Source organism: Mauremys reevesii, linkage group 4 (assembly GCF_016161935.1).
Source record: "Mauremys reevesii isolate NIE-2019 linkage group 4, ASM1616193v1, whole genome shotgun sequence".
Lineage (NCBI taxonomy): Eukaryota > Metazoa > Chordata > Testudines > Geoemydidae > Mauremys > Mauremys reevesii.
The window spans coordinates 120811526-120836995 of NC_052626.1; the positions used below are offsets into that span (position 1 = coordinate 120811526).

The 25470-nt window shown below is 51.6% G+C and overlaps 1 protein-coding gene across 3 annotated transcripts in view; it reads right to left on the minus strand.

Annotated features, from left to right (window-relative positions):
* Positions 1-9698: 9698 nt before the first annotated feature.
* The window catches only part of ADIPOR1 (adiponectin receptor 1), a 33712-nt gene continuing 17940 nt past the window's right edge, over positions 9699-25470 (minus strand). For 2 of the 3 annotated variants that reach the window (XM_039538171.1, XM_039538170.1), the window contains exons 2-8: positions 23238-23497; positions 22048-22173; positions 20766-20937; positions 18527-18713; positions 17550-17737; positions 11679-11872; positions 9699-10556 (exon numbers count right to left, since the gene is read on the minus strand). In XM_039538171.1, the coding sequence (XP_039394105.1) occupies positions 10428-10556; positions 11679-11872; positions 17550-17737; positions 18527-18713; positions 20766-20937; positions 22048-22173; positions 23238-23492 (1251 nt within the window). In that variant the 5' untranslated portion in view covers positions 23493-23497 and the 3' untranslated portion in view covers positions 9699-10427. The remainder of the gene's footprint in view (positions 10557-11678; positions 11873-17549; positions 17738-18526; positions 18714-20765; positions 20938-22047; positions 22174-23237; positions 23498-25470) is intronic. The other variant, XM_039538172.1, reaches the window with a different exon arrangement.

A 25470-nucleotide genomic window follows, 5' to 3' on the forward strand; every position in this document is an offset into this window, starting at 1 on the left:
CAGTGGCGGGACTTTCCACTGCCCCCTCGGCCGGACAAAGGCACCGCCTCAGGAATGCATTCTTGTACACAGATACAAACAAGTTACACATCACATCTGACGTATTGAGGGGGCACCCTTCTACGCAGCAAGGTTCAACCTCTCTACGTATTAAGGTGCCGCCTCTCACCTTGTACATGTTGGTTCGATCAAAACAACTCTATCCATCATTTTACCCTTTTGCCCCTGTCATTGGGATGGGCCAGCCTGTTCTTTGTTATCTGTGTGGAATGTGCAAGTATGTGAATGTTCTGATATCTAGTGTTCAGTACCTTTTAGGTACGTATCTTCTTGCAGCATCAGCCCTTTCCTTGCCAGCTCCTTGTGAGCAGGGCCTGCCTCTGGCTCACAGCTTAACTTTGCTTTGTTAGCAAAGCCTTGACCATTACTTTAGTTTAGGCCTCATATAGGACTTTATCAGGGCCTGCACTTACTACAATGGCCATCTTTGAAAAGGGCAGCTTGTGACCTTAGTCCCATTGTTAGAGGGCAGTTCTTAGGGAGCTCTCTGAAGATTTTATGTACCCACCTCTGCTGAAGGAAAAACTCCCAGCTATGAAGAATAGGATGAAAGGTTATTTTTGGTCAAACACTTCATAAATAAACCCAACCAAACTGAAAATCCATTAGACTAGAGCTACTCAACAGGGAGAGGAGGAAAGTGGAGTGAGCTGTGCTGTGAGAGTGAGACAAAACTGCCAGACAACTCGGGCTCTAAAAGCGAACATTTTATAAAATTGACTTAAGGCTGACGTTTCTAATGTGAAATTATATCACATGGTCGAATTCTCTTTGGGTCTCTTGGTTACTGTTCCATATATGAACAATTTAATAATTAAAAAAAGAAACTCAATCCTAAACTGTTGAATGGAGTTAAGGCAGAGTATATATCAATGTTTTTAAAAAGCCTGACAGGAATTCATGATTTTAAGGCTAGAAGGGACCATGGTGATTTTTTAGTCTGGCCTGCTGCATACAAAGGCCACAGAATTTCACCCCATTATCTCTGCATCAGGCCCATAATTTCTGGTTGAGTTAGTGTACCAGTTAGAAAGATATTCAATCTTGATTTAAAATCAAGAAGGGTAACTTTTAAGACAGTAGTTGACCACTACTACAACCCATTTGAGAAGTCATGCTGTGTGATGTGGGAGAAATGGGTCCTGCTCCTGGAGGAGTGTGATGCAGGAATTGGAGAGTAAGCACCTGTTCCATTGGCTCTTACGCATCACATGAGGCTGTGGCATCTGCTCACAGGTGGGGCCCTCTCCCTACCATGCCCCAGCCTTCCTGGCTCTAGTGCCACCAAATTGCCTGCTCCAAACTGGGCTGTGGTGGGCTAAATAAAATGAGCTGCTGGTAGTTGCCTATTCCTGATGAAAGACTTCAAGTGGTGGAGAATCCAGTACATCTTTTGATAATTTGTTGCAATGTTTAACTAGCCTCACTGTTAAAAATTTGCTCCTTATTTCCAGCATGAATTTATTGACCTTCAGGCCAGGTCCCAGAGCAATGAGGGTGCAGCAGGTCATGCTTCACTGCAAGCCAGTCTCCCAAGTAATTACTCAGGGCTGCAGGCAGGCTTGGTGAGCCCATGCTGAAGCACCTGAGCTAGCTAGTTTGGGTCTGTCTGGTCACCGTATGATTGCAGTGTAGACATAGCCTTAGCCACAGCAAAGGAGCTCATGGTCAGTTTATTGTTCATGGTGACTTGTAAATCCTTTTAAGAACCACTTAAAGCTGCCCCCATCCAGTATGTGTGTCCTATATGCCTTGTTGCTAAATGTATGATCTTGCATTTGGTGGTATTAATATATCTCTCTTCTAGAAAAATCCAGCGTAAATGATTCAGATTGCTCTGTAGAACTGAACTGTATCATCATTTCCCCTCCACCAATTTTGTGACACCAGCAAACACATACCAGCAATAATTTTATATTTTATTCTAGTCCATTGATAAAGATATGGAATAATGTTGGACCAATGACTGATCGCTGTGGGACCCTATTAAAAGCCTCACCCAATGATTGATTCCCTACTAACATTTACTTTTTGCAATGTATCAGTCAGATTTTAATCTGTTTAATGTGCACTAAATTGATATGAATAGTCTGATTTTTTTTAACTGGAATGTCATGCAGTCAAATGCCTTACAGAAGACTGCATACAGTGTGTCAGTTACATTTATCTACCAAATTTGTAATCTCATGAAAAACATCAGGATTGTTTGACAAGTCCCATTTTGCATAAAACTATGGTGCTTGGTATCAGTTATGCTGCTGTCCTTTACCTCTTTCCTGTTGGCATCGTGTATGATACTTGCCATGATTTCATTCAGGATGGATGTCAGGCTAACCAGCCTGTAGTTATCTAGATTGTCCCATTTACCATTTTAAAAGATTGGCATGAGATTGGGGAATTTCCAGAGGACTGAAAAAATAACCAGTGTTCCAAGATTTATTCAAAATCAACATTGATGGTTCAGAGAACTTATTGACCAGTCTCTTTCAAACTCCTGCATGCAAGTTATCCAATTTTGTATATTTAAATATGTTTGGGATGTGTAATTATCCCAGAAACAAAAATGATAAAGGGAGATTTCAAATTTAAGGTTAAATTTAAGAATCTAAATCTGTTAAGATAGGGAACTGCCCAGCTGAGCCATCTATACAATCTCAATTCTGCCCTGTGGTTGGGTATGTGTGTGTGGTGTATACACACACCCTGGCTCTAATTTGTCTATGAGTAATCACAATGGATCAAGGCCAAAACAGCAAGGAGGAAATACTGTCAGAGTTCTTCAGCAGCAGCCCCCTGTCTATGAACAGTTTACAAGCCCTCCAGCAGCAGCTCCTGGAGTGTCTCACAGCTGAAAATCTCTGGGGGGCCAGTATACGCTACCTTGGTGCTGGCTTTCAAGAGGATGACCTCACAGTAGAGAAGGAAAGCTCCTTATTGCCATAACCAAAGGCCGGGGGAGTCTTGCATTGAGTACCCAAAAAACTGCAGCCAAATCTGAAGGTTTGTGAAGCAGGGATGGTGGGTGTTCAGTGGTAATTTGGGGGTGGCTTCCACTTTTGATGCTAAAATGAACTTTTGAAGGGGACTGCGTCTCCCAGCACTATGAATGACTGCTTCTGGGCTCAACACAGCCTCAGAGCCGGGGTCATGAGAGAAGAAACGGTATTGTTGAGACATGCACAGACCAGTAGTGCTTCACCCCAAGGAATCTTCTGGACTCTGCACAGGCTGAGGCAATGCTAAGAGAAGGGTGTGGCAGTGGCCTCCTTTCCCACACTAATGAGTTGTTCTTGGAGCACCCGGTGAGCAGAGCATGTTGGGGATCTGCTGATGAAGGGACAAAGGTCAGGAACACAGTAACCTGCTGCGCTGTCTCCATCACAGCATGCATTCTTAGATATTTGCTTATCCCAGTTGAGTATATCAGTTGCTCTGGATGCCCCCTCTCCATGCAGAGAACCCCTCCCCAGGCCGAGCCCATCTCACTCTGATGAAGTAAACACCCAGCGTGGGCCCATTTCTGCCAGCAGGACTCAACTGCCCCATTGTCCACACTAACATGAAGGCCCTGTGGACAGACAGACAGGGGCAGCCCTGATGCTGAGCAGAGGTGAGGCCATGCTCTGGGGACATATACATGGCACAGCCTTCACTGCAGAAAATGGAGGTGCCAAGACATCCCTGCCACATGCCCAGTGGGAAGCCAGCAAGTCACACCCACTTGGGCATCACTCTACCAGGACTGGAGATTAGCAGTGGAAGCACAGGAAAGAGAGAGCGCTAGCTTTAAGTGGGGAGATTCAGGGGGATGGATGAGACATGCGCTGACACTTCTCAAGCAAGCTCCTGCTCCTGGTAGCTATAGCATAGACCGGGCTGAGGTGCTCCTCGAGCTCAGTTACGAGTAGGGCCAGACAAGGGCCCACTCTAGGCTACAGCATGCAATGGTGGCAGAGTGCCAAAGCTGCCAGAATAGACACAGCCATAGGGCTGAGAGCAGTGTGGGAGGGGATCAGAGTTCACTGAAAGCTAGGGCCCCAGTGGCAAAGCGCCTTCCTTGCCTCCAGCAAAGACGCTAACTGGCCCATTGGCTAGGGCAGGGTTAGACCATGCCAAGGTGCAGAAGGGCAGGGCGGTTGTGCCCATAGCTTGAGCCCTGCCTCTGGCAGAGGATGCTAGTTAAAAATACTTGTGCATATTGGGGTGGGCACCAGGCAACCTTGTAGCTTGGGCCAACAGCGGATAGGCCTGTGCCTGAGCAAGCCTGGCCTACAGCTTTGGGGAGAAAAGCAGCTTGCAGGACCTTATAGATTAGGGCAGGAGGCCTCAGAAAAGTGTCTCCGGAGGAGACGGTTCAGAGTACAGCAGCATGGGAGAACCAGGGCTCCATCACCTGCGGGGGAGAGGGGACAGTTGTGAGGACTGTGGCCTGGCTGCAACCAGCACCCGCTTCACAGCGGGGAGGGCAGCCCAGGGGCTGGGGGGCAGTAGTTCAGGGACAAGGGAAAGGATGTGGGGGCAGGGAGACACCCCCTACTCTGGGAGGCACTTATGTACCCTACCAGTGCTTCAGGGTAGGAGCCTTGTCTCATGACATCACCCAGCCTGTGCTGTCCTCACCGGTGTGGCTAGACAAAGGCATTGCTCACACCTGCAACCCTGCATCCCTTCTGTGGAACTCAATGGGGGTGACATGGGGTGGAGCAGCCTGATGGACCATGGCCCTGCTGCAGCACTGGCAGAGTTGGGGGGTGGAGGGGACATGCTGTACCAGCCTCAAGGTCAGTGCCCCATGTGCCGAGCAGCACTGGGAGAGGCTGTGACTCAGGCAGGCCCAGGCTGCCCCATGGTGTAGCTGGGGCTGTAATTCCCCCAGCCCACCTGTTGGGGCTAAGGTCTCGTGCAGTTAGGTATGCAGGAATGGCCAGATGGCTCAGCCCCAAGGCCCACCTAGCCCAGTGGTCTGTTGCTGGCCAAGGCCAGAACTAGCTACTTCAGAGGAAGGTGTAGGAACCCCGCTGTAGCAAACAGCATATACTCTGCCGCCTCCTGCCCATGAAAGTCTCTGTGTAATCAGATCCGTTCAAGTCCTGAAGCAGAATGTTTTAACCCAGCCAAAACTTTATTTTTAAAGCAAGATAGTCTAACACTTGTCATTAGCCACATAAATGCCCAAGCTCCCTTTGAGTATTGCTAGATAGTAACTTCCTCTAGCAGTGAGTTCTGCAGTTTAATTACATGCTGTGTAAAAAAGTATTTCCTTTTATCAATTTTGAATTTGCATCCTTTTAATTGCATTGAATGTCCCTTTTCCTTATGGTATGAGCCAAAGAGAACAGAAGTTCCCATGCTCCCTTCTCTAGACCAGGCATCAGTTTGTATATTTTTAGCATGTCTGCTTCTATTTGTTGCCTTTCTACTATAATAATCCCAGTCTTTTCAACCTCTCTTTGGAGGAGAGTTTTTCTAAGTCCCTCTTCATTCTCCATGCCTTTCTCTGAACCGCCTCTGCTGCTTCAATATCCTTTCTGAACTGGGGGACTAGTATCGCACACTATTTATTTATATAATGGCATTATAATATCGTGTTGACAAATGGAGAGTGAAGAACTAACGAGTACCACTCAGCACCACCATAACTGGGATCTGGATTGTCTAAATTCGGCCTACTGTTTGCTGCTTTCGTTTCTCCCAAGAGTGCAGGACAACAACAAAGCAGCGTTGTTTCCCAGTTCAGAGGCAAATGACCACACCTGGGGTCTCAAGAACAGCCCTCTGTAGCTGCGATGCAGTGAGCAATGCTGCACACCTACTGGATGGCTGCTCATCTTGTGCTGGCCTGTCAGGTCCTTCCAGACTCCACATAGCTGACCCCAAAGCTACTGAATGAATAAAATGTGTGATGTCTCCCTAAGCCCTTTGTAGACTTTTACTTATACATTTCTGTTTTAGCTCCTTACTTTATATTGCTAAACCTTTTCCCCTCATTATTGCACCACTTGTGCAGTTGCTACTAATAATGATATTCTCTGTATTACTTTCCATCCCGTTCCTTTTACTGCCTAATATTTTGTTTGCTTCATTTGCCCACAGCTGCACAGTGAGCTGGTGTGTGCAGTAAGGTGTGCACGGGGATGAGCCAGTCGCTTTCCTCAAGTGACAGTTAACTTTGGATCCGGTGAAGTGTGTTCATAGCTTCCAAGGCCAGAGGACCTATCTGGGCTGACCTCCTGTATAACACAGGCCATGGGATTGTCGTGACTTCATTCCTGTTTGAACTAGAACAGATCTTTCAGAAAATCAGTCAATCTTGATTTAAAATTGCCAGTGATGGCCAATCCACCATAATCCTTGGTGAGTTGTTTCCATGGTTAATTCCCTCACTGTTAAACATTTGCACCTTCATTCCAGTCTCAATTTGTTTAGCTTCAGTTCTAGCCAGTGGATCTCACTCTACCTTTGTCTGCTCAAACAGAAGCTCATTATCACATTTTGGGTCCCCAAGAAGGTACCTACAGACTGTGATCCAGTCACACTTTAGCCTTCATTTGATTAAACTAAATAGATGGAGCTCCTTGAGTCTCTCACTATGAGGCAGGTGGTCTAATCCTTCAATCACTCTGGTAGTTCTTTGCTGAACCCTCTGCAATTTATCAACATCCATTCTGATGACACATTTCCCCTTCAGCAGGCATCACCTGAATTTAATCTGCCATCATGTTGCTCATTCACCTAGCTTGGTTCGATCACCCTGGCGTTACTCATGGGCCTCTAGTCCTGACCGATCTACAGAACTAAATGCTAAATTCATGTAAGCATTGCAGCACCTAACTCCTGGTGCCCTGCTAGAGTGGCATCCTCACCACGGAGAGGATTGGGCACCTAAGGAAAGGTCCTCAGAGGCCAGCCAGCCAAGCAGGCCGCACCAGAGCCTGCCAGGGGTGAAATGCAGAGGTATTTGGGTGCCTAACTCCCATTGACAGGCAGGCAGGAGGCAGCTCTCTGCACTCAGGATTCTCACCTGTGCAGAGGTATTTAGGTGCCTAACTCCCACTGACAGACAGGCAGGAGGCAGCTCCCTGCACCTGTGAACCCTCATCTGGAGTTGAATACCAGGCCAGCCCTTGCCCTACCAGACAACACCCAGAGCATAGGTGTAGTCTGACTTATATGTTTGGAGGGGCCAACAGAGCCTCATGAGGGGAGGCAAATGCCACACCTGCCCGAGGCTTGCAGTGCCCCCCCCCCCAAACTACACCTATGACCCAGACCTTTCTGACACAAAATCACCCTGTTATAACCAAGACCCTGGCAGAGAGGGGACTCACCCAAGATGGGGAAGAGCTGGCTTCCAGCTGGTGCTCCAAATCTGGCAGAGCAGGGATCTAACTTGGGTAAGGACACTCACATGGGCTGTGGGAGACCACTAAACTGGGACACAGCCACAGACACCCCCCGGCCATCCCTTGTGACAGACAGCCGCCAGCTCTTAGGCATGCTCCCAGAACACTTGCAGGATCAGGCTCTGCTGCTGAGATGGGCAGGTAAACGTGAGTTGAGAATCCTGCTTTGAGGCTGGCAGGGCTGCAGTTTCAGCATGAGGGGTCATGTGTTTGGCCATGGGGCGGTGGGTTGGGTCAGGCCCACCAGTGGAACTTAAGCACCTTGGGGGTTAGGTGGTAGCTCAGTGGTGGTTTTGAGAACTAGCTGTCAGAGCGGCTTGAACAACCAATTCAGCAATTAAGTCTCTTTGTAGATCTAGGTGTGAATTTTGTCACCTCACGTTTCCAGATCATCATTAAGGGTCACACACTTCCTAACTTCTGCACACTCAGTTCTTCACCCATCACGCCTGGCTCCTGACACGCTTCCATTTCTCTCCCTCCCATCCCCCTCTACTTCAGGGACTCCCTGCAACTCCTCCCATCATGCTTTGGGCTGTGTGCATGGCCACCTCCTTCCAGGGCCACCCAGAGAATTCAGGGAGCCTGGGGTCTTTGGTGGCGGGGGGCCCCCGCTTCAGCAGTAATTCGGCGGTGGGGGTCCTTCTGCTCCGGGACCCGCCGCTGAAGTGCCCCGAAGACCCACGGTGGGGCCTCCTGCCGTCGAATTACCGCCGAAGCGGGACCTGCCACCGAAGTGCTGGGTCTTCGGCAGTAATTGGGCGGCAGGGGGTCCTTCTGCCCCAGAGCGGAAGGACCCCTCGTCGCCAAAGATCCGGAGTGGAAGACGCTCCGGGGCCCCCAGAGAGAGTGAAGGACCCCGCTCCAGGGGCCCCGAAAAACTCTCATGGGGGCCCCTACAGGGCCCAGGGCAAATTGCCCCACTTGCCGCCCCCCCCCCCCGGCAGCCCTTCGTCCTTCCTCCCTCCCTCTCATACCAGGGGTCCATACACTCTCTGCCCTTCTATTCCCAGGGTTCCCCATTCCCCCTCTGCCAGAGTCTGTATGCACATCCACATTCCTGTCTGGGCATGCTCAGAGAACACCTGTGGCACTGGGTTGGGAAGCCCCAGTCTGAGAATACCACCAGGGAGGCTTGACAGAGGGCTCTGTGCAGCTCATTAGCTGTAGGGTTGCACTAAGGCCCCAGCAGCAGCTCAGTGGTGGGTCTGAGTGGACAGTGTGGCCCTGCTAAGCTGCCCAAGTCGATATACCTTATGTCACTCAGGGTGTGTAAAAGCCACCCCCTCCTCCCCGAGCGACACAAGTTTCACGCTGTCCACAGGAGCTGCTCCACCACCAACAGAGCTTCCGCTTCTCACCAAGGTGGCGTAATAATGCCGCTGGGGCTGCGCTCTCCCCTGGGCACAGGGGGTCTGCACCAGATGTGCTGCAGCTGCGCTGATGTAGCGCTGTAGTGTAGACTTGCCCCAAGCAGCTTTGTGGCTCTAGCCTTTCCTGCTTCTCAGACACAATGAAGGTGTGTTTTGTGTTAGATTTCTGAATACTGGCTTAGCCCTGCTCATTCCACTCACCTTGCAGCTGTAGTTTATGCTCCTTCTTATTGGCTTCACTGGGGCTAGATTTCCACATTGCAAAGGAGCTCTGGGCTCAGATAACCTCAAGCCCCCTGGCCTTTAGCCAGATAGTTTACTTCTTGTTCAGCGGTACACACATCTTCAGAGACTGTCCTATTCTTTCCTTATGGAGCATCTATGCCACATGAAGAATTTTACTTCCTTCATTTTTGAGTTCAGGGCCTTTGCAATGAGCTGTCTCACTGTGGTGGAATTTTCCTTCCGAAAGGTTCTGGCACCAAACCTACCCTGCTGAACTGGCTAATAGGCCGAGCCACCATTATTTAGTGGCTAAGCTGCTATTACTTCCTTACCCAACCCCTGCGTGTTACTGACAAGTCAGTCTCTCCTGCTGCAAGAAGCAATCGTTGAATGGGTTGAGGAATTTGGAGCTTCTATGCTATTTGAGCAGGTTAGTTGAAGTCCCCCCCTTATCACCATTTTGCCAAACTTGCAGTCTCTGCTCTCAGCACTGTGCTCGTGGCCTTGTCCGGACCCACAGCCCAGCAGCAGACCCCCATTGGCTTAGCTGCAGGCTCCACACCAGCCTCAGCAGGAGCCACCTTTCCATTCTCACGGTTGGCTGACAGGGGACAAACCAGGACACGGAGGCTCCCAGCATGACAATAACTATTGACCTTTTTATTTCAGTCAGCTACAGCAGCTCTACATTCCCCTAAAATACTGCCCTGACCCTCCTGTGTTACCACAAACAGCTCATGGGCAGACACACTGAAGTGGCACCAAGTCTCTCTTTAAAGCTTAGTATTAAATATTAAATAGTCTCTTATTCCATTTACATTACTGTGTCAAGAAAAAGATAGTTAAAAGGTAAGTTACATGAACCTGTGAACAGCCCCTGTTCATTAGCACTGCAGGCTCTGGGGCCAGTCCTCAGGAAGGCGGCGGGTTGCTCCTTCAGATATGGAGGAGATCCAGACCATGGACTAATACATGAGTTTCCTGTCTCTCCAGAACTGGGCTAAAAATGGGGCCACCCTGCTGTGCTGGGAGCAGGCAATCTGCACCCTTGGCTTTCGGAAACAGAATTTCTGCACTAGACAGAAAATCCTAATGTGATTAGAACACTGTGTGGTGGTGGAGGGTTTTTACTCCCCAAGAAGGGCTAATAGTTGAACGTGCTTCCTCCTATTGGCCACCATTGGCAATGTCCAGCAAATCACTAGGAAATAGGACAAGGATTTGGTCATTATGGACTTTGCTGGAGAACATCCTCTTAAAAAAACAAAACAAAAAACCCAAAGAATTGAGAGTCTTCCTTTGATTTTAGCAAAGAAGTAGTTTAAAAAAGCACTTAGGAAGCTGGTACTAAAGTCATTAGATGTTCTCAGAGCAGAGAGTCGTCCGTGCATCCCCCTTCGAGTCCATAGCGAAATTCTTGCAAGTTTGAGACTCCATAGAAGTGGACAAAGGCTGCAGCCACCACCAGCACGTGGAAGATCTGATGCGACTGGAACTGTGGGAAGGTGAGATAAAGCCCTTAAAAGTTAGACCAGCAAGAAGCCAACAACCACAAAAGGTGAGTCCTGTCCTAAACTGTCAGAGCTCCATGTATATACTGCAGCATCACAGAGCAGGCAGACTGATCAGGGGTCCTTTTAGTGCCTCTACTCATGACCTATTGGTTCAACCCACTGCTTAGCTGGTAGTTTACATCTCAATGCCGGGGGAAAAAGCTCAATAAACAGGATAAAGGGAGATTCTATTTGAAACAGGCCATTTATCTCACCCTATTGGAACTAAAACTGCCAGGGACACAGAGGTACATTCCTCTGCGTATGTTCGTGTGGAACCACAAGCCAAGCTAAATGGAGGGGAGCGGAGTCAGCTGCCTTCCCTGGAGCTGGACTTGATGGCAGAGTCAAGTCCCTCTGAAATTAGCCCCTGACAGCAGCTAAGAGCTGCAGGAAGGAAACCACTGGCCTTCGAACTTTCAGTTTGAAATACATACTGGGGCCAAGATATCAATAGACATGACCTACAATTCTGAAAGAGGGACCTAGATGGTTTGGGCTGCAGAGCCCGCAGACAACCTAGGCAGGGCAACTCCCTGAGCACAGCTGGCTCCACTGCTGAAGCTGCCTGGCTTGCAGAGCTCAGTCTGGGGCAATGGGAAATCACTGCCCCTGAAACACTACTTCAGCCTCAAAAGGCAATAAGCAAGGGATGTACGGGGTCCATTTTGAAGAGGCCAATGGGAGGCCACAGACCCAGGGACTGGAGAGCTTTAGGGGCAGTAACAGCACTTGTTACTGGCCCATGGAGTCTACAAATCCCCACAAGCGCTGCTCCAGCCTGATCTAAGCAGCAAGGCTGCATTGCATGCTGAGTCCTGGAACCACAGGCTACCCCTGCCTTCTCTTTTGCCCCTCTTGCTCTCTTCACAATCTGCCCTTCATTACCCAGCAGAGCCCCACATCCCAGAGCTGTCCCAGATGAGTCTAACCCAGAAGCTCTGGGTCCAGCCCAGGCTGCCCTATGGAGTGCATCTAGCACCACTTCTCCTGGCTTTCTCAGCAGGATACCCCTCGAGGAGAAGACAGGCTCTTCCCATGCCCCCAGCAAAGGCTGTACTCACCCAGATGTCAAACTTGCCAGGAAAGAAGCGCTCTGGGATGCGGGCAGCATACAGCCCTGCTCCTGTTATGTACATCACTGCCATCAGGAAGAACCAGCCCATCTGGCCCACGGTGGTGGCTTTCACAAACCCCTCAGCGATGGTGAAGTGCATGGTGGGCACAACGCCACTCAGCCCCAACCCCAAAAATACCCCTGGGGGAAAGAGAGAGAGAGCCCTCAGCCTTCATTCAAAATACAGCCAAGGCACCTGAGCCGGAGGCTGTCCCGCAGCTCCCACCATAGCAGAATGCAGGTCTCCTCTAGGCCAGGAGGGAGTTGAGTGTTGGGGAGAGTGGCTGGACTGACCACTCTGGGATGAATAGCTCCCACATCCCTGCAAGCTGCCCCACAAAGGCTGCCCATGGGGGGAGAAGGGTTGCAGAGCAATGGGTACCAATGCAAATAGGCTGACTCCACAGACAGGAGCCTTGGCCTTCTTGCTTAGCCTTCCAGAGAGGCCTACATGGGCCATCGGTGATGGGACAGTAGGAGTGGATTGAGACCAGACTCCTTCATGTGCCGGTCAGATGGAAACTGTTTGGAGCGTTCAGCCCCAAGACTGCATTTAACGGGAGACCAAGAGACCATATATCGCACAAGCAATCTACTGAACCAGTCATTCCCCCATCGGACAGAACTCAGGCAGCGGGTTTCACTCAGCACCTTCTGGGCTGGTTCTAGCTTTGCCCTGCACTGCCTGGGGGCAGGCTGGATTTCAGTACAGCCGGCTCCCCAAGCACTGCTCTCTCCCTTGCTCTCTTCAAGCTAAATGGAAATGTACTTTTGGGGTAAAGTTTCAGCCGAGTCCTGGTAGCTGCTTTTGAGTTCCATGAAAGCCAAGTCTGGGAAATGCAAGGGGCTTTTTGGCATAGGCAATTCAGAAATGGCTGAACTGCCCAACACGGAGCTGTCAGGGTTACTCGTGCTCCCCAAGGACTTGGTCCTTTAGTCGTTTGCAAAAAGTCCCCCGGACAAGTGTAAACATTTAAAGAGCTGGGCTCTGCCTCTGCACAGCAGGCCCTGGGGCTAATGCTGGGAGAACAACCCTATGTTCAGCTCAGAACCAACACTGACACATGCTCCCCAGTGTCTCTGCAGACCGATTATCTACTGAGCTCTCTGGGCCCATGCAGCATTTAGAACTAGGCACACAGGAACCGGCTTGTCTGCAGCATCCACCACTTGCTGCAGAATCGACCCATTTTAAAAGATTTCTAGATGTTGAATTGCAAAGAAAAATTTGCAAATGGAACTGCTGTAGTGATGTCTTCCTGAGGCCGCAGACAGAGCCCTCGCCACAGCAGCTGAGCTGAGACCCCCCAGTTTGGGATTCAGAACAAGCAGCAGGTAAGTTTAAATGGCAGAATTGTTAACTGTGGTCATGTAAGTAGAAACATCCAGCAAACACTGCATGGTAGGTGGAAGCCTGCTCAAAACCTCTGCTGGGAGGGGAGTCTAGGTTACAACACTGCCAGCTCAGATGATCTACACTGGCACTGAGCGGGGTTTCAAGCCAACTCCAGATACACACCCCTTTGTGGCCAAAGTAGTGAGGCCAATCCGTGCCAGTCCAGCAGCTTGCACTGAAAAGCCCTGATTGGCCTGGGGCTTGTTTTCTTTTCAAAAATGGGGAAATTAAACAGCAAAACCTAGGTCAATGCACCAAATGTAATTGCACAGGAGTCAAGCAGTGAAGGCGTTCAGGCTCTCTGGGACGGGGACTGGCCATGGCTGTGCAGTCTCTATTTGTGTCGTGTTAAACTGTTCCCCTCAATACATACACTGGTGTAGCCAGAGAGATGCCCAGGCTGAATGGGTTGGTTGGGTTAACCCTGCATTGGCTGACCCTGGTGCAGTTCTACTCATCTTCGGAACAGGCCAGCAAGAACAGGTTTTGTATTTTATACAGCGTGGCCTTCCCCTATGTGACTCCCTCCTGGTCTCTGGGGCTGTGACCTTGGTGCTGACTGGGAGAGGCTCCAGTGGGGATACAGTGTGGACTGTAGCAGACTGTGGCACATACAACAGAGCACGTGAGCTGTTCCACCAAGCACCTGGGGCCATTACAGCTACAGCAGCTCAGCCAAGACACAGGCAGCACTAACCACTGCAGCCCTGCTCAGCCCAGAGCCCAGGTAGCAAGTGGCCAAGTGCAGAAGTGCTCTAGTGCAGGTATGCTGCCCCCCTACCCCCACTGGGGGGAGCAGAGGGAGGTTGGCAGGGATGAATGTGGAGGAGGGAGCTCGTTTCTACAGCTGAGTGGCAGCTTTTGGCTGCCAAGCCACTTCCCAGAGAAGGGAGGTCTCTGCTGCAGCAGCCTCTGGGCCTTTCCAGATAGCAATCTGGGGGATTCAAACTCCAGAAAGTGTGGCACCAGGCAGGAACCTCCTGCCCTTTGAGGCAGCTGGCAGCCTGTGCCCAGCATCAGCATATTCAGAACCCACAGCACAGGCAGAAACAAGCCTGGCACCAGCTCTGCTTCTTCCTTCTACCCCAGCCTCTGTCCCACGCCTCTCCACTAGGGCTGCACGCCAGCTCCTGTGGCCCCAGAGCAGGTTTCATGCACTAGCCCCTCAGGCAGGAAGTCTGCCAGCTGGAGTGCCACTGTGCAGCAAGTGTCATCTCCCACAGCTGCCTTCCACTCCATGAGCTCCCCGTGGGGGACAGGGCTACTGGCCTCTGCCATGCATCCCCTGTGAGGCCTCGCCAGCCCCAACCCCACCACTGGGGGTCCTGCAGGCACAGAGATTGAGAGCTCATCTTAGGGGCTTCAGGCCAGCTTCACTCCACCCAACAGGGCACAGCCCCCTCCTTGTTTCACTCCATCCCATCCTCATTAGCAGGCCCAACCAGCAGCAGCATCCTTCAGCCGGGTGCAGGAAAGGGTCCCTGACAGAGCACTGCCAGCTGCCCTGGTGATAGCACTGCTGGGGCACAGCCCTATGCCTGGCCAGGACCAGACACTGGTGGGGTGTCACCCCAGGCCCTGCAATCTGAGCAACCAAGGAGTGTCACTTCGCCAGTGCTCCTGTTCAGACAGCAGAGGCCGCATCAGAGGCTAGGGGCGGAGGGAAAGGAGGCTCTGCACAGGGCCTGTAGGGCATAGAGGAGTTCTGCGCACAGCCCATGGGGGCGTGTGGGGGAAGGGGGGTTCCGCACAGGGCCCATAGGGAGCATGTTGGGGGCAGGATGGGGGAGCCAGAAGGCAGAGCTGGAATTCAAGGCAGGCAGCTCCATGCCCTGTGCCACCCCTTGGGCAAAGGCACAAACCCTACAGATTTGGCCAGGGGGCAAGTCAGTGCATTGTGGTTTCCCAGCCACCCCTCCCAGGTCAGTGCAGCACATTAAAAGCAGTAGCAAACCATGAAGTGTGGGCCTGGCCCAGGTCCTGAACTTTCCCCCAGGCGAGGAGTGTTCAGCATGGGGTCTGGCTGCCCTTGCATTGCCGGTTGGAGCACAGCTAGGCGGGGGCTCCAGCTCAGTGATGGACAGGCGCCGGGGGAGATGGACTGACCTAGGATAGTAGGACACAGGCTGGCCATGCTGCTGTGGTAGCAGACGCGGTAGCCGTGGCGAGAACAGAGAGCCTTTGGGAAGGAGGCGCGTTCTAGATAGAACCAGGTGCTACCTCTTCAGGCCTCTGGCAGAAGGGCCCCATGTCACCCGCTCTGTTCTAATGCACAGCTGTTCCTGATGTCCTCCATGGGGCTGCCACATGGTACATCTCACCAGCTGGGCTATCTCCACCGCTCAGGGAGCAACGGATCCTCAGGGGGGCTAGAAGGATCTTGGATCCATCATTTCAGTGGCTGTCCTGTTCAAGCAGTTGCCAGGACACCCACCCTGGCTTCCAGCAAGGAAAGGGTTACAGCCTAGAGGACACAAAGTTGGGGTAAGAGCTGCTGGGTCTGTGTCTAGCAGGGGAATCATTCCCTACTGAGAACAAGCCAACCAGTTTTCAGCTGTACTGCTAGACAATTCCCATGCTCTGGCGCCACGTGCCCTCGGCACCAGTAACTGCTGCGACTGGCAAAGTCAACCCGGCTCGAGGCATGGGGCAGGGTCGGGGTGGGGAAGAAGAGATAAAAGCAGATGTCCCTGGTGAATGCTGCTCTGGGAAGGGCTCCCTGGACAAAGTCATAACCTCAGGCAGCAATTCCGCAGCTCCTGCTCCCCTTGGAGGGTTACCGGCTCTTAGCCGGTCAAGAGGGAGCAGAGAGGAAACCCCTGGGCTCACTAAACCAGTGGGTCTCATCCAGGGCTCTGAGGCCCCCTGGGGGGCTGTGAGCAGGTTTCAGGGGGTTCCTCAAGCAGGACCAGCATTAGATTTGCTGGGGCCCAGGACAGAAAGCGGAAGCTTCACTGTACGGGTCTAAAACCCAGGGCTCTGAGCCCCACCACCTGTGTCTGAAGTCGACACCTGAGCAAAGTAGCTTTGTGTGGGGCCCAGTACCATGGAGCCCCAGGCAGCTGCCCTGCTTGCTACCACCTAACACTGGTCCTGGCTTTTATATGCAGAAAACCAGTTGTTGTGGCACAGGCAGGCCACAGAGTTTTTACAGCATGTCGGGGAGGCCTCAGTAAGAAAAAGGTTGAGACTCCCTGCACTAGATGACCTCCATCCACCTCCAGGCCTCAGTGCTAAGCAGGCTGACTAGCCTCCTGCTGTGGCACGATCCTGAACAAGGATCACAAGAACCCTGTGCTGCCTGCAGCCTCTGTTTCAAGTGAGCCCGAGTCTCCCAGTTCAGGGGGACTCTGACAATAGTATGACCCCGCGATTCGCGGCACAGCCAGGAGTGGGGCAGCCCTGGGGGAAGCAGCCAGGACTCCGGCTGGGGCAGGAAGCACAGGAACATTCATTTAAGCTACATCTAAGTGAAAACTACCTGTGCCTTCTGGACTAGTAAACGTCCAACACTAGCCATCGCTGCCAGGTGGCAGAGCCCTGCATCTGCTCTGTGGCTGTGGGAGGGAAATATATGTTGCCTTTAACTCTGTAACAGCAACCCAGGACCAAGGCTGGCCAGACACAGCTGTCACACTGGAATGCTTCAGGCCCTTCTCCTGCTCTTCTCACTAGAGCTGGGTTGTGGAGGCTTGGCTCCGCGTACCCAAATCAAGAGCAGATGTGTATGTCAGTCACTGATCCCAGTTCCTAGGGGGCTGCCACTGCTCCACACCAGCCAACACCAGAATCACACCACAAAAGTGACAGCTCACCCAGGCACTCAGTGGCCTACAAATAAAGGGTGTGATCCTGTTTCCATTGAGGATACTAAGAGCTGTGGCCTTAACATCAATGGCACCAGGCTCGTGACACTTGCATTTCCAGGCCAGGCCAGTCTACCCAGATCGGCACTCGAAGCCCAACACGGGCTCTCTCCTGGCACATTGCTGTATTGCAAAGCAAGGAAGGTACAGCAGGAAGCTAAAGACAAGGACAGTGATGGGAGTTTCCATTGCCAGAGAACTGGTGGAGTGAATCCTTCTGGGGAAACTGGTTTGTGCCCACACTGATTGGTAGCTTTTCTATGGATCCCCAAATGGCTCATGCACTGAAGTTAGCCACTGTAGTTCTCTGGGAGGCAGCAGTCTCTTTATCTCCAGTTTACAGATTGAGGAATGAAGTGACCTACCCAGAGGTGGGAAATGAGCTCAGATCTCCTGAGTCCCTGTTAAGTGCCTTAGCCACAAGCCCTTCCGTCAGGCTGTGGGGCTTTCCATGTCACACCCAGTGGGAATGGCCCCGCCTACATCCAGCATGTACAAAGTCAACATCCACTAACCCCAGCTGAACAGCTTGTGGCTGAATGAAAAACGTTCCTACCTGCTCTGGTCTGTCTGTGCTTAGGGGTTGCAAACCGGTCCCACTGAGCAACAATGATTGCAGAGATGCCCAGGACGCAGACAATGGAGAGGTAGATGAGCCGAGGCTGCGGTGAGCAGTAGAATGAGTAATAGAGCCAGGGGACAAAGCTCCCCATAATCAGCAGTGCTATTCCTGAGTAATCCAATCTAGAACACAGAGAGAGAGAGAGAGAGAGAGAGAAAAACCCAGGGGTCAGTTTGGAAGTGCACTCCCCCCACTCTGGCATGTCTACACCCTCAGCTCCTGTTCTCGCAGCCCAACTGCTGGCTCTCCAGCTGTAGCCCTCCAGACTTTGCGACCCTACCTACGTCTGCAGGCCTAGCTAGGGAGAGTGTGACTGGGAAGAACTGCAGCAATGCATTGTGGGCACTTCTGTTTGCGTTCCAAGTGAGTTTGTGGAGCAGAAGCGTAGGAGGGTGGGTGTGTCTGGGCAGTACAGGTGTGAGCAGAATTAGGTGTGTCTGTGCAGTTTTCTGACTGTTTATTGACAGCATGGACAGGACAAGCACTGGCACAACCTCAGTGGGAAGCAGTAGCTCTGAGTCCTTGTTTGCACAGGAATGCTGACAGCTTCTTTCATCCCCAAGTGCTTGCAAATGATACACATGGGAATCACTTCCCCACTGAAATGCAGCCAGTGCTGGGGTGAAGAGCAGCAGCTATGTAACATCCCATGGCACATCAAGGCATTTTGGCTAAGGGCACCCCCGTCCTCCTTCCCCCCAATCTTAGTGCTGTGCAAAGCAGCACCTGGTGGGTAAATCCCTTTGGCAGACTGGCCTGAGCAAGGTCTGCTCCAAAAGCCTCGCACACTATGTTGTTCAGTGCCTGGCAGGCTAAGGCTGGGCTAGGTCAGCCTGCTGCTAGGACACAACCAGGAGTTAGCAGCTGCTGCTGAACACAGTTTTGTGGTTGTTTTGCTGCAGCCGACTCACTTTGAAAACGTCCGGGAGACCTTCTCCGAGTGACAGTAGACGGTGTGGAAAAGCCAGGAAAAGCTGAGGCATAGCACTGCTCCAAGGAAGAACATCCCAAACACCACCTTCTCCTGAAGAGGGGCCATGAAGTACATGTTGGGCCTGAGCATGGTCAGAATCCCCAAGAAGAGGAACAACACAAAACCTGCAGCCAACACACCAAAGAGTCAGTCAGCCAACAGAAGCCACTTCCAACAGCTGCCCAAGGGAGTGCCTGTGCAATGGCAGCGAGCCAGCGTTTCACAGAAGACCTGGGGAAAATCAACACCAATGGTCTTTGTGATCCCTGCATGCGCCAGGAGAGAGCAGCACAGAAGGGTCACACAGTGTCAGTCCTGTTAACAGGGGAACTCAGTAGCTGCCCTGGGAACAAGAACAGACATGGGGCTAGTCCGGATCTCCCTGGTAGGGCCTGCAGCAGGGTGTTGCTGTGCCCAGTGCAACATGCATTCCACTCTGCTGCCTTGAAGGGGCCAAACCCGTTTGGGGGGATAGAAGTGGGGAAAGGCCAGGCTGCCTTACTTATTCTCCAAAGACCCAGTAGCCTCTAGAGACCCCACCCATCACACAGATATCATTCGCTGTGCGCTCCCCTCACTTTACTGAAATGGAGGCTGAGCTGTGCTGCCCAGTAGCACTGACAGGGACACTGTGAGGAGGTCAATGGCAGTTGTGAGCTAGACGACAGATGTGCTGGCCAGGACCTTTCCGGGAGCTACTGCCTGCCTGGCAGTTACATTTACTTGACTGCACCTCCTCCTTGAGCCGGTCCAGCTCTGAGGACAGCTGAGCACAGCTGAGAACTGACAGATCACAGTTGTACCAGCCACCAGACAATAAGCTGGTGCCCACCATAACAGGTTCTAGGAGAGCATGAACAGTCTCAGTTGACCTAGGGGGTCAGATCCCTCTTTGCCTTGTGATGCTGGGGAAAGGGAGTGGCCTGTTCTCCCCACACACAGCCCTCACCCAAAGGTCAGGTGCACCCTGGCAGCAATGACAGCAACATAATCCCTAAAGTGAATCCAACTACTTGTCTGGTGCTCAGCACAGATGCCAAGCCTGGATCCCTGGCCAGACGACGAGGAAGCAGGCTACACACCCTGATGGGACAAGCCCACTCTGACCCTGACAAGGTGTGTTCTGTTCCAGGAGAGGCGAGAGCTTCTGGTTCCTCATTTCTGGGTCCCTAGTGACAGAGCAGTACATCTGAATGGGGGCACCCGACCCCCCACGCAGCACAAAGTGAGGGTCTAGGGAGCACAGAGGGCTCAGCATCAAACAGCTCCCATACTCCCACTGTGTGTGTGTGTGGGGGGGAGAGAGACAGACATTTTTCACTGTTCTCAATGGGAGCAGCTCCCACCTTCCCCTTCCGTGAGCCCAGCAAGTCCCAGTTCTGCTCTGCAGGTCTGTCAGATTCTGAACACAAACGTGTCTGTTCACATGGGTTAATCCTCACCAGCGCCCCACAGGAAACCCTGTGTCCATCCCGAGAGTCCAATAGGTTATCGCTCTGCCAGCTCCACACTCACTCAGTGCATGTAGTGATAACATGCCTACTCGAGTCCTGCACAGGACTCCCACCTGCTCCTGCTATTATGGCAGTGGGTCCTTCAGGGATCTACACTAGTCCCACACAGGGCTCAAATGGCTACCACCCCAGCCCAGTGGAGGATCTGGCACAACAGGCCATGGGAACCCAAGAGTGACCTGGGCCCTGAAATAGTCTACCAACACTGGCCAGCAGAATGATTTGAAGGCAGCATGGGGGCCCCCAAGAATCCCGAGCTCCTAGACAGACAGGTTTGCTGCCCTGGCAGTGTATCCAGCCCTTCGGGGAAGACAAAATAACTCCCAGGGATGCCTCTGCCCCTCTGACTGAGGGTGCAGCCATGACAGGCCCATACCAAGCTCCCTCCATCCCCTCGCCGGGGAGGAATTCTCCCCTTCTTCCTGCCCACTAAAGAGAAAGCAGAGGGAGGATGGGGGGGAGAACAGGACACTCCCTCCCACCCTTGACTGTTTATGTGACAGATGAAGCTGAGTGAAACTTTTCCCCTGGTAAAAGGCATCCACTAGAGTCAGCCTCTGAGCCCTCTGAGGCCGGGCCCTTGCCTTGTGGGGTCTCTGTCCTGAGCAGGGCACGCCACAGCCGTACTCATCAGCCCCAAGGATAGAGCTTCCCCTCAGTCACCTAGTAAGTGAGTCCAGATGTTGCCCGTCTCGGTGTGTATTCGGAAGATGCTCTTGAAGCAGGCTCTGAAGGACGGCATAGGGGGTCTGTGTCCATGCAGGAGGTAATCGTTATCCTTCAGCCAGTCCGGGAGCACATCATAGGGAATCACCCTCCAGCGCCCTTCCCACACCTGCAACACATCAACCCACGCAGGCGGTTACTCTGACTGGCGGCCCCCGGCCAGGCATGGCAGCCGCTCCAGAGCCACTTCTATCCCCGTGACTGCTAGCTATTGTTTCCATGGTGCCCATCGCTGTGAAAGTCACGCTGAAAACCATACAGAACCAGTCAGTCTCTTCTGTGAGTTAAGTACTGAACTGGCCCAGCCTTCTCTCCTCAGAGGACATGACAACTCAAGAGCAAGTTCCGTTGTTGCAAAATTAAATGCTTTGCAAATACCCACAGGATGCCCGTAAAAGGCCTTCTCCACACTCAATACCCTGGGACTGACAGAGACCAGCACCCTCAGAATTTGGCCCTTCATCACCCTAACAGGTAACACTGTCAGCAGAGCCACGGCTGGCGACGTGACAGCTCTTACGGGACATTGTGACAAAAACCCCAACGGAGTTCATACAGGAGTGCCCTGGAACCACGTTTTCATCCTGGCCCCAGCAATCGCTGCACTAGCCCTTCTCTCCCATGGCTCCACAGGTGTATGAGTGAGTACAGAAGCTTCTGCTTAGTCCCAAGGCACACCACAGCAATACTGGACAGGTAGCAGCCAGTGCTCCAGACCCCAGGACAGATCAGAGGGGCCCTGCCGAGCTAGATTAGGACAGGGGTTTGCACCACACTTGCCCCTGCCAGACATGGATAGCCCTCACTGTCACATGCACTAGATACACCCAGATTGTTCCACTTGTCAGGTCCTTGGCATTCTCTAAACAGCACCCGGGGTCACTGCTGGCTGTAGAGGGCTTCTCAGGAGCACCGACAGCAAGGGCGGGAAGGAGAAACAGCATTTCACAGGTGCTGCTGTTCACTTCTCATTCCTCTTGGCCTTGCAGTTGAAAATTTGTTAAGCTCTTGGCTCAGGCCCCCTGCCCATGCTAGGAAGAACCCCAGTGCACTGGATTTAGTCACCCACATTTATAGTTTCCTCCTAACAAGGAAAATTAACCCCAATGCAGACCCAGCACAATGCCTCAGACTCTGTCACAGCAGAGGACAGCGGCCCAGAGCCCTGGCAGCCGTCCTCCATCGGCCAGCATTCAGGGCTGCCATGAGCTGACAATACCTTGTACACAAATTCCTCCATCTTTTCCATAGCGTGATGAGCCTGCAGAGGTAGAGTCAGCACACGAACCACCTCCTCCTCCTCCTCCTCCTCCTCCTGCGGCGCTGTGCATGGCTGCTCCTTGGCCTAAAGGGAGAGATGCCATTATTTGACACAAGCCACAACCCACCAGAGAGATGGACCATCAAGATGTGAGGAACTTAGAAAACAGCAAGTATATTCCAACCAAGAGGGGTGTGAACCCTTAGAATATATAGGTGCTACAGCTCTTCTGAGAGGGGAGAGATGGAAGCCTTCCCAGTCACCATTGCTTTTGCATCATGGTACTGTCTTAAACCGCACACAGAAGGGCTAATCCCAGATTCAGTTTTGCTTCGAACAAGGATTAGAATGGAGGATTTTCCTTCTTTACAGTCCACGGTGCAGCCTGAAATGGCCACTCTGCTCTAGCCAGGGAAGTGAGCCCAGAAAATACGCCAGGTACCAGCCGAAGCAGAAGCGTTAAAGAACAGAGGCGGCCCCTTTTCACTGCACGTCTAAAGCAGAGGCTGCTGTGAACATGCTGCCCCTACCTATTACTAACACATGTATTAGAAGATGACTCCTAATCTTAAAAGCCACAAAAGCAGGTGAACCAATAAGAATGCTCCTTAAAATTCCTGCAGTGCACCCTGTTCACCTGCAGGCAGTGCTGTCAGCAGGCGTGCAGAGGGTGTTCCTTGGCTGATGTTATGAGGCGAGGTTTGTTGAAGGCTGGCTGAGCCCAGTTCACCCTCCTCCCTCTGCCCCAGAAAACAGGAGCACACTAGGATGGGAGGGGGTTGTTTGCTTATGACAGATTACTTTCTATGCAATGGAATAAGATTTCCAGGACAGATTTTCTGACATGTCATCACTCTGAACAACAGAGAGTGGGTGCAAATCCTCATCATTCAGATTCAGTCCATTTTCACCCACAATGTGCACTGGTGTAAAGGGATGACAAGGGTCAGGGTCTATTGTAGGGAGCCCAAAGCCCCACACTTCCATGCACCATGCTGCTAATGGGATTACAGGCAGATTTCTGGGTTAATCTGCAAGGACAGTGTTGAGAGCCTAAATAACTAGGAGTATATCTGTCTGTAACTCTAGGGTGTATAGGGCACATTCAACAGGACTGACTGGAAGCAATTTATAGGAAGAAAAAGCACCGAATGGGTTTGGTTTGCAGATCCCAGCAGCTGCCATGCCTGGGGGCACTCCGTTGGATTGTGCCTTACGCTGGCTGAGCTGACAGCTCCCTGGTCTCCCTTCTCCTCTAGCAGCGGCCCCAGTTCTGTCAGCTCCAAATCGTCTCCTTCTCGGCTACTGTTGGAAAGTCCATTTCCTTGGCTGGTTGCTGACCCTTTGCGGGACGACATCTGGTCAACACACAAAAGGTCTTGAGCTTCTGTGTTCTTGAACATTCACACTAGGAATAAAAACAAGACAAGTGACATTGCAGGCCTGCCTCCTTCCATTCAAATCCAAATCTGCCACACCAAGTGACCCAATGCTTTGCAACTTACTGCCTTGGCCAACACCGATGAGAGCATCTACAAGAGCCAACTCCTCAGCTCAGTGCCCATGGCGGCAGCCCTGGTGTTTGCAAGGTGCAGCTGTACTCTGGGCATGGGCCCATTCAGAGTTCATGAGAACTGGAAAATCCCAACCCCCCTGTGACACCCTAATATTCACCACTGTCATGTAATTAGGATAAGTTTTATACAAAGTATGACTTGTGAGGTATCATTCTAAAAGTCTTGATCTGCTAGACATTAACATCGCATTGCCATATGTGAAGTTATGAACTTTGGCTAGGTATGCGTTACTGAAACATGTTGTGAGGTTGAAAACACCCACAAGCCGCCTTTCAGATACAACAGTAATGCTAATGGCTTATTGAGGAAATACACACAAGCACAAGGATTACCGCAGGAACTGTGTACAATAGAAAACTCTCAGAGATAACACTACACAATGGGAAATGTTTGACCCAGGTCACAGCAAAAGAGCTTTCCAGCAAGTGGGAAGAAGATATAAAAACAGGACAGTGACATCATGAGGGTACCACACTCTCCCTGCAACAACACACCTGGAAACACCTGAGGGGCAAGGACTGAACTGTGGGAAGTGATGGTCCCAGGTTAGAAGGATCTTTAGCCTGGGAATGAAAGCCTGGGAAAGCCAAGGCAACTTATGCCTTAAGAATCTGCCAGCCTGTTTATCGCTCAGGGTGAGAATTTGCTAATTTATATCCTACCTATTTAGTATGTTAAGATCAGTTTGCGTTTTTATTTACTAAGGTAATCTGCTTTGATCTGTTTGCTATCCCTTATAGTCACTTAAAATCTATCCTGTCTAGTTAATAAACTTGTTTTTGTTTATTCTGAAACCAGTTTGTGGAATTCATAACTGGGGAGAGCAAAAAGCTGTGCATATCTTCTTCCACACTGAGGGAGGGGGTAGATTTCCTGTACACCCTGTGCAGCACAAGACAATACAATTTTGGGTTTACACTACAGAGGGGGTGTGCACGTGAGTGCTGGGCAATTCCCAAGCTGAGTCCTCCGACACAGAGCTGATCTCAGTGTCTGTCTCTTTGTGCAGCTGGGTGTGTACTGGAGGAGGCTTGAGGGCCTGGCTCAGCAGGGCAGCGTAAGGGAATCCTGACTGGTAGAACCAGTGGGCTCAGTGGTACCCCAGTACCTGAGGTAGCACCCCAGGGGGGAGCAACCCATCACCTCCAATTTGGAATCTCCTTCTCCCTGGCTTCAGGCCCCTTTATCCTGATTCCAGCCAAGCTTTAAAAGGAGCCCAGGGAATCTCAACTCCCAGAGGAGGCAAACCCAAGATGGCAGCCACAACCTTCTGTGCTGCATCAACAGCGTCATGGGAGGGTGGGTCTACAAGGGCAGCACCTTTGGAAGTACATGTGGTTCTCTGGATACTACCACGCTGGACTGGAATTTCTAAACAACACAACCAGGATGCTGTGACAGGATACGGGCAAAAGCAGAGTTTTCACTGGGAATCTGCCATAAACTAGGATCATCCAAGTGGAACCCCATAGTCTGAAGAGAGGAGAGGACTTGGGAGTACTCTTTAAATGGGCAATGGAAAATCAGAAGGCAGAGATATTAGGTGAGAAGGGAAACGTTCACCAAACCAAAGGAAATATGTTTATCATTATAAGCCACGCAGAGAGACTCAACTACCTCTCCAGAGAGGTGAAGCAAACTCCATGGTTTAGCAGTTAAAGCAGGAGACCAGAGCCACCAGGATCCCAGCTCTGCCACGGGTTCCCTTGCTGGCTTCCACCAAGTCTCAGTCTCTTGGAATCTTAGTTTCCCCCTCTGTAGGACATGGGTGATACTAATATGCCCAATTCATGAGGCATTTAGG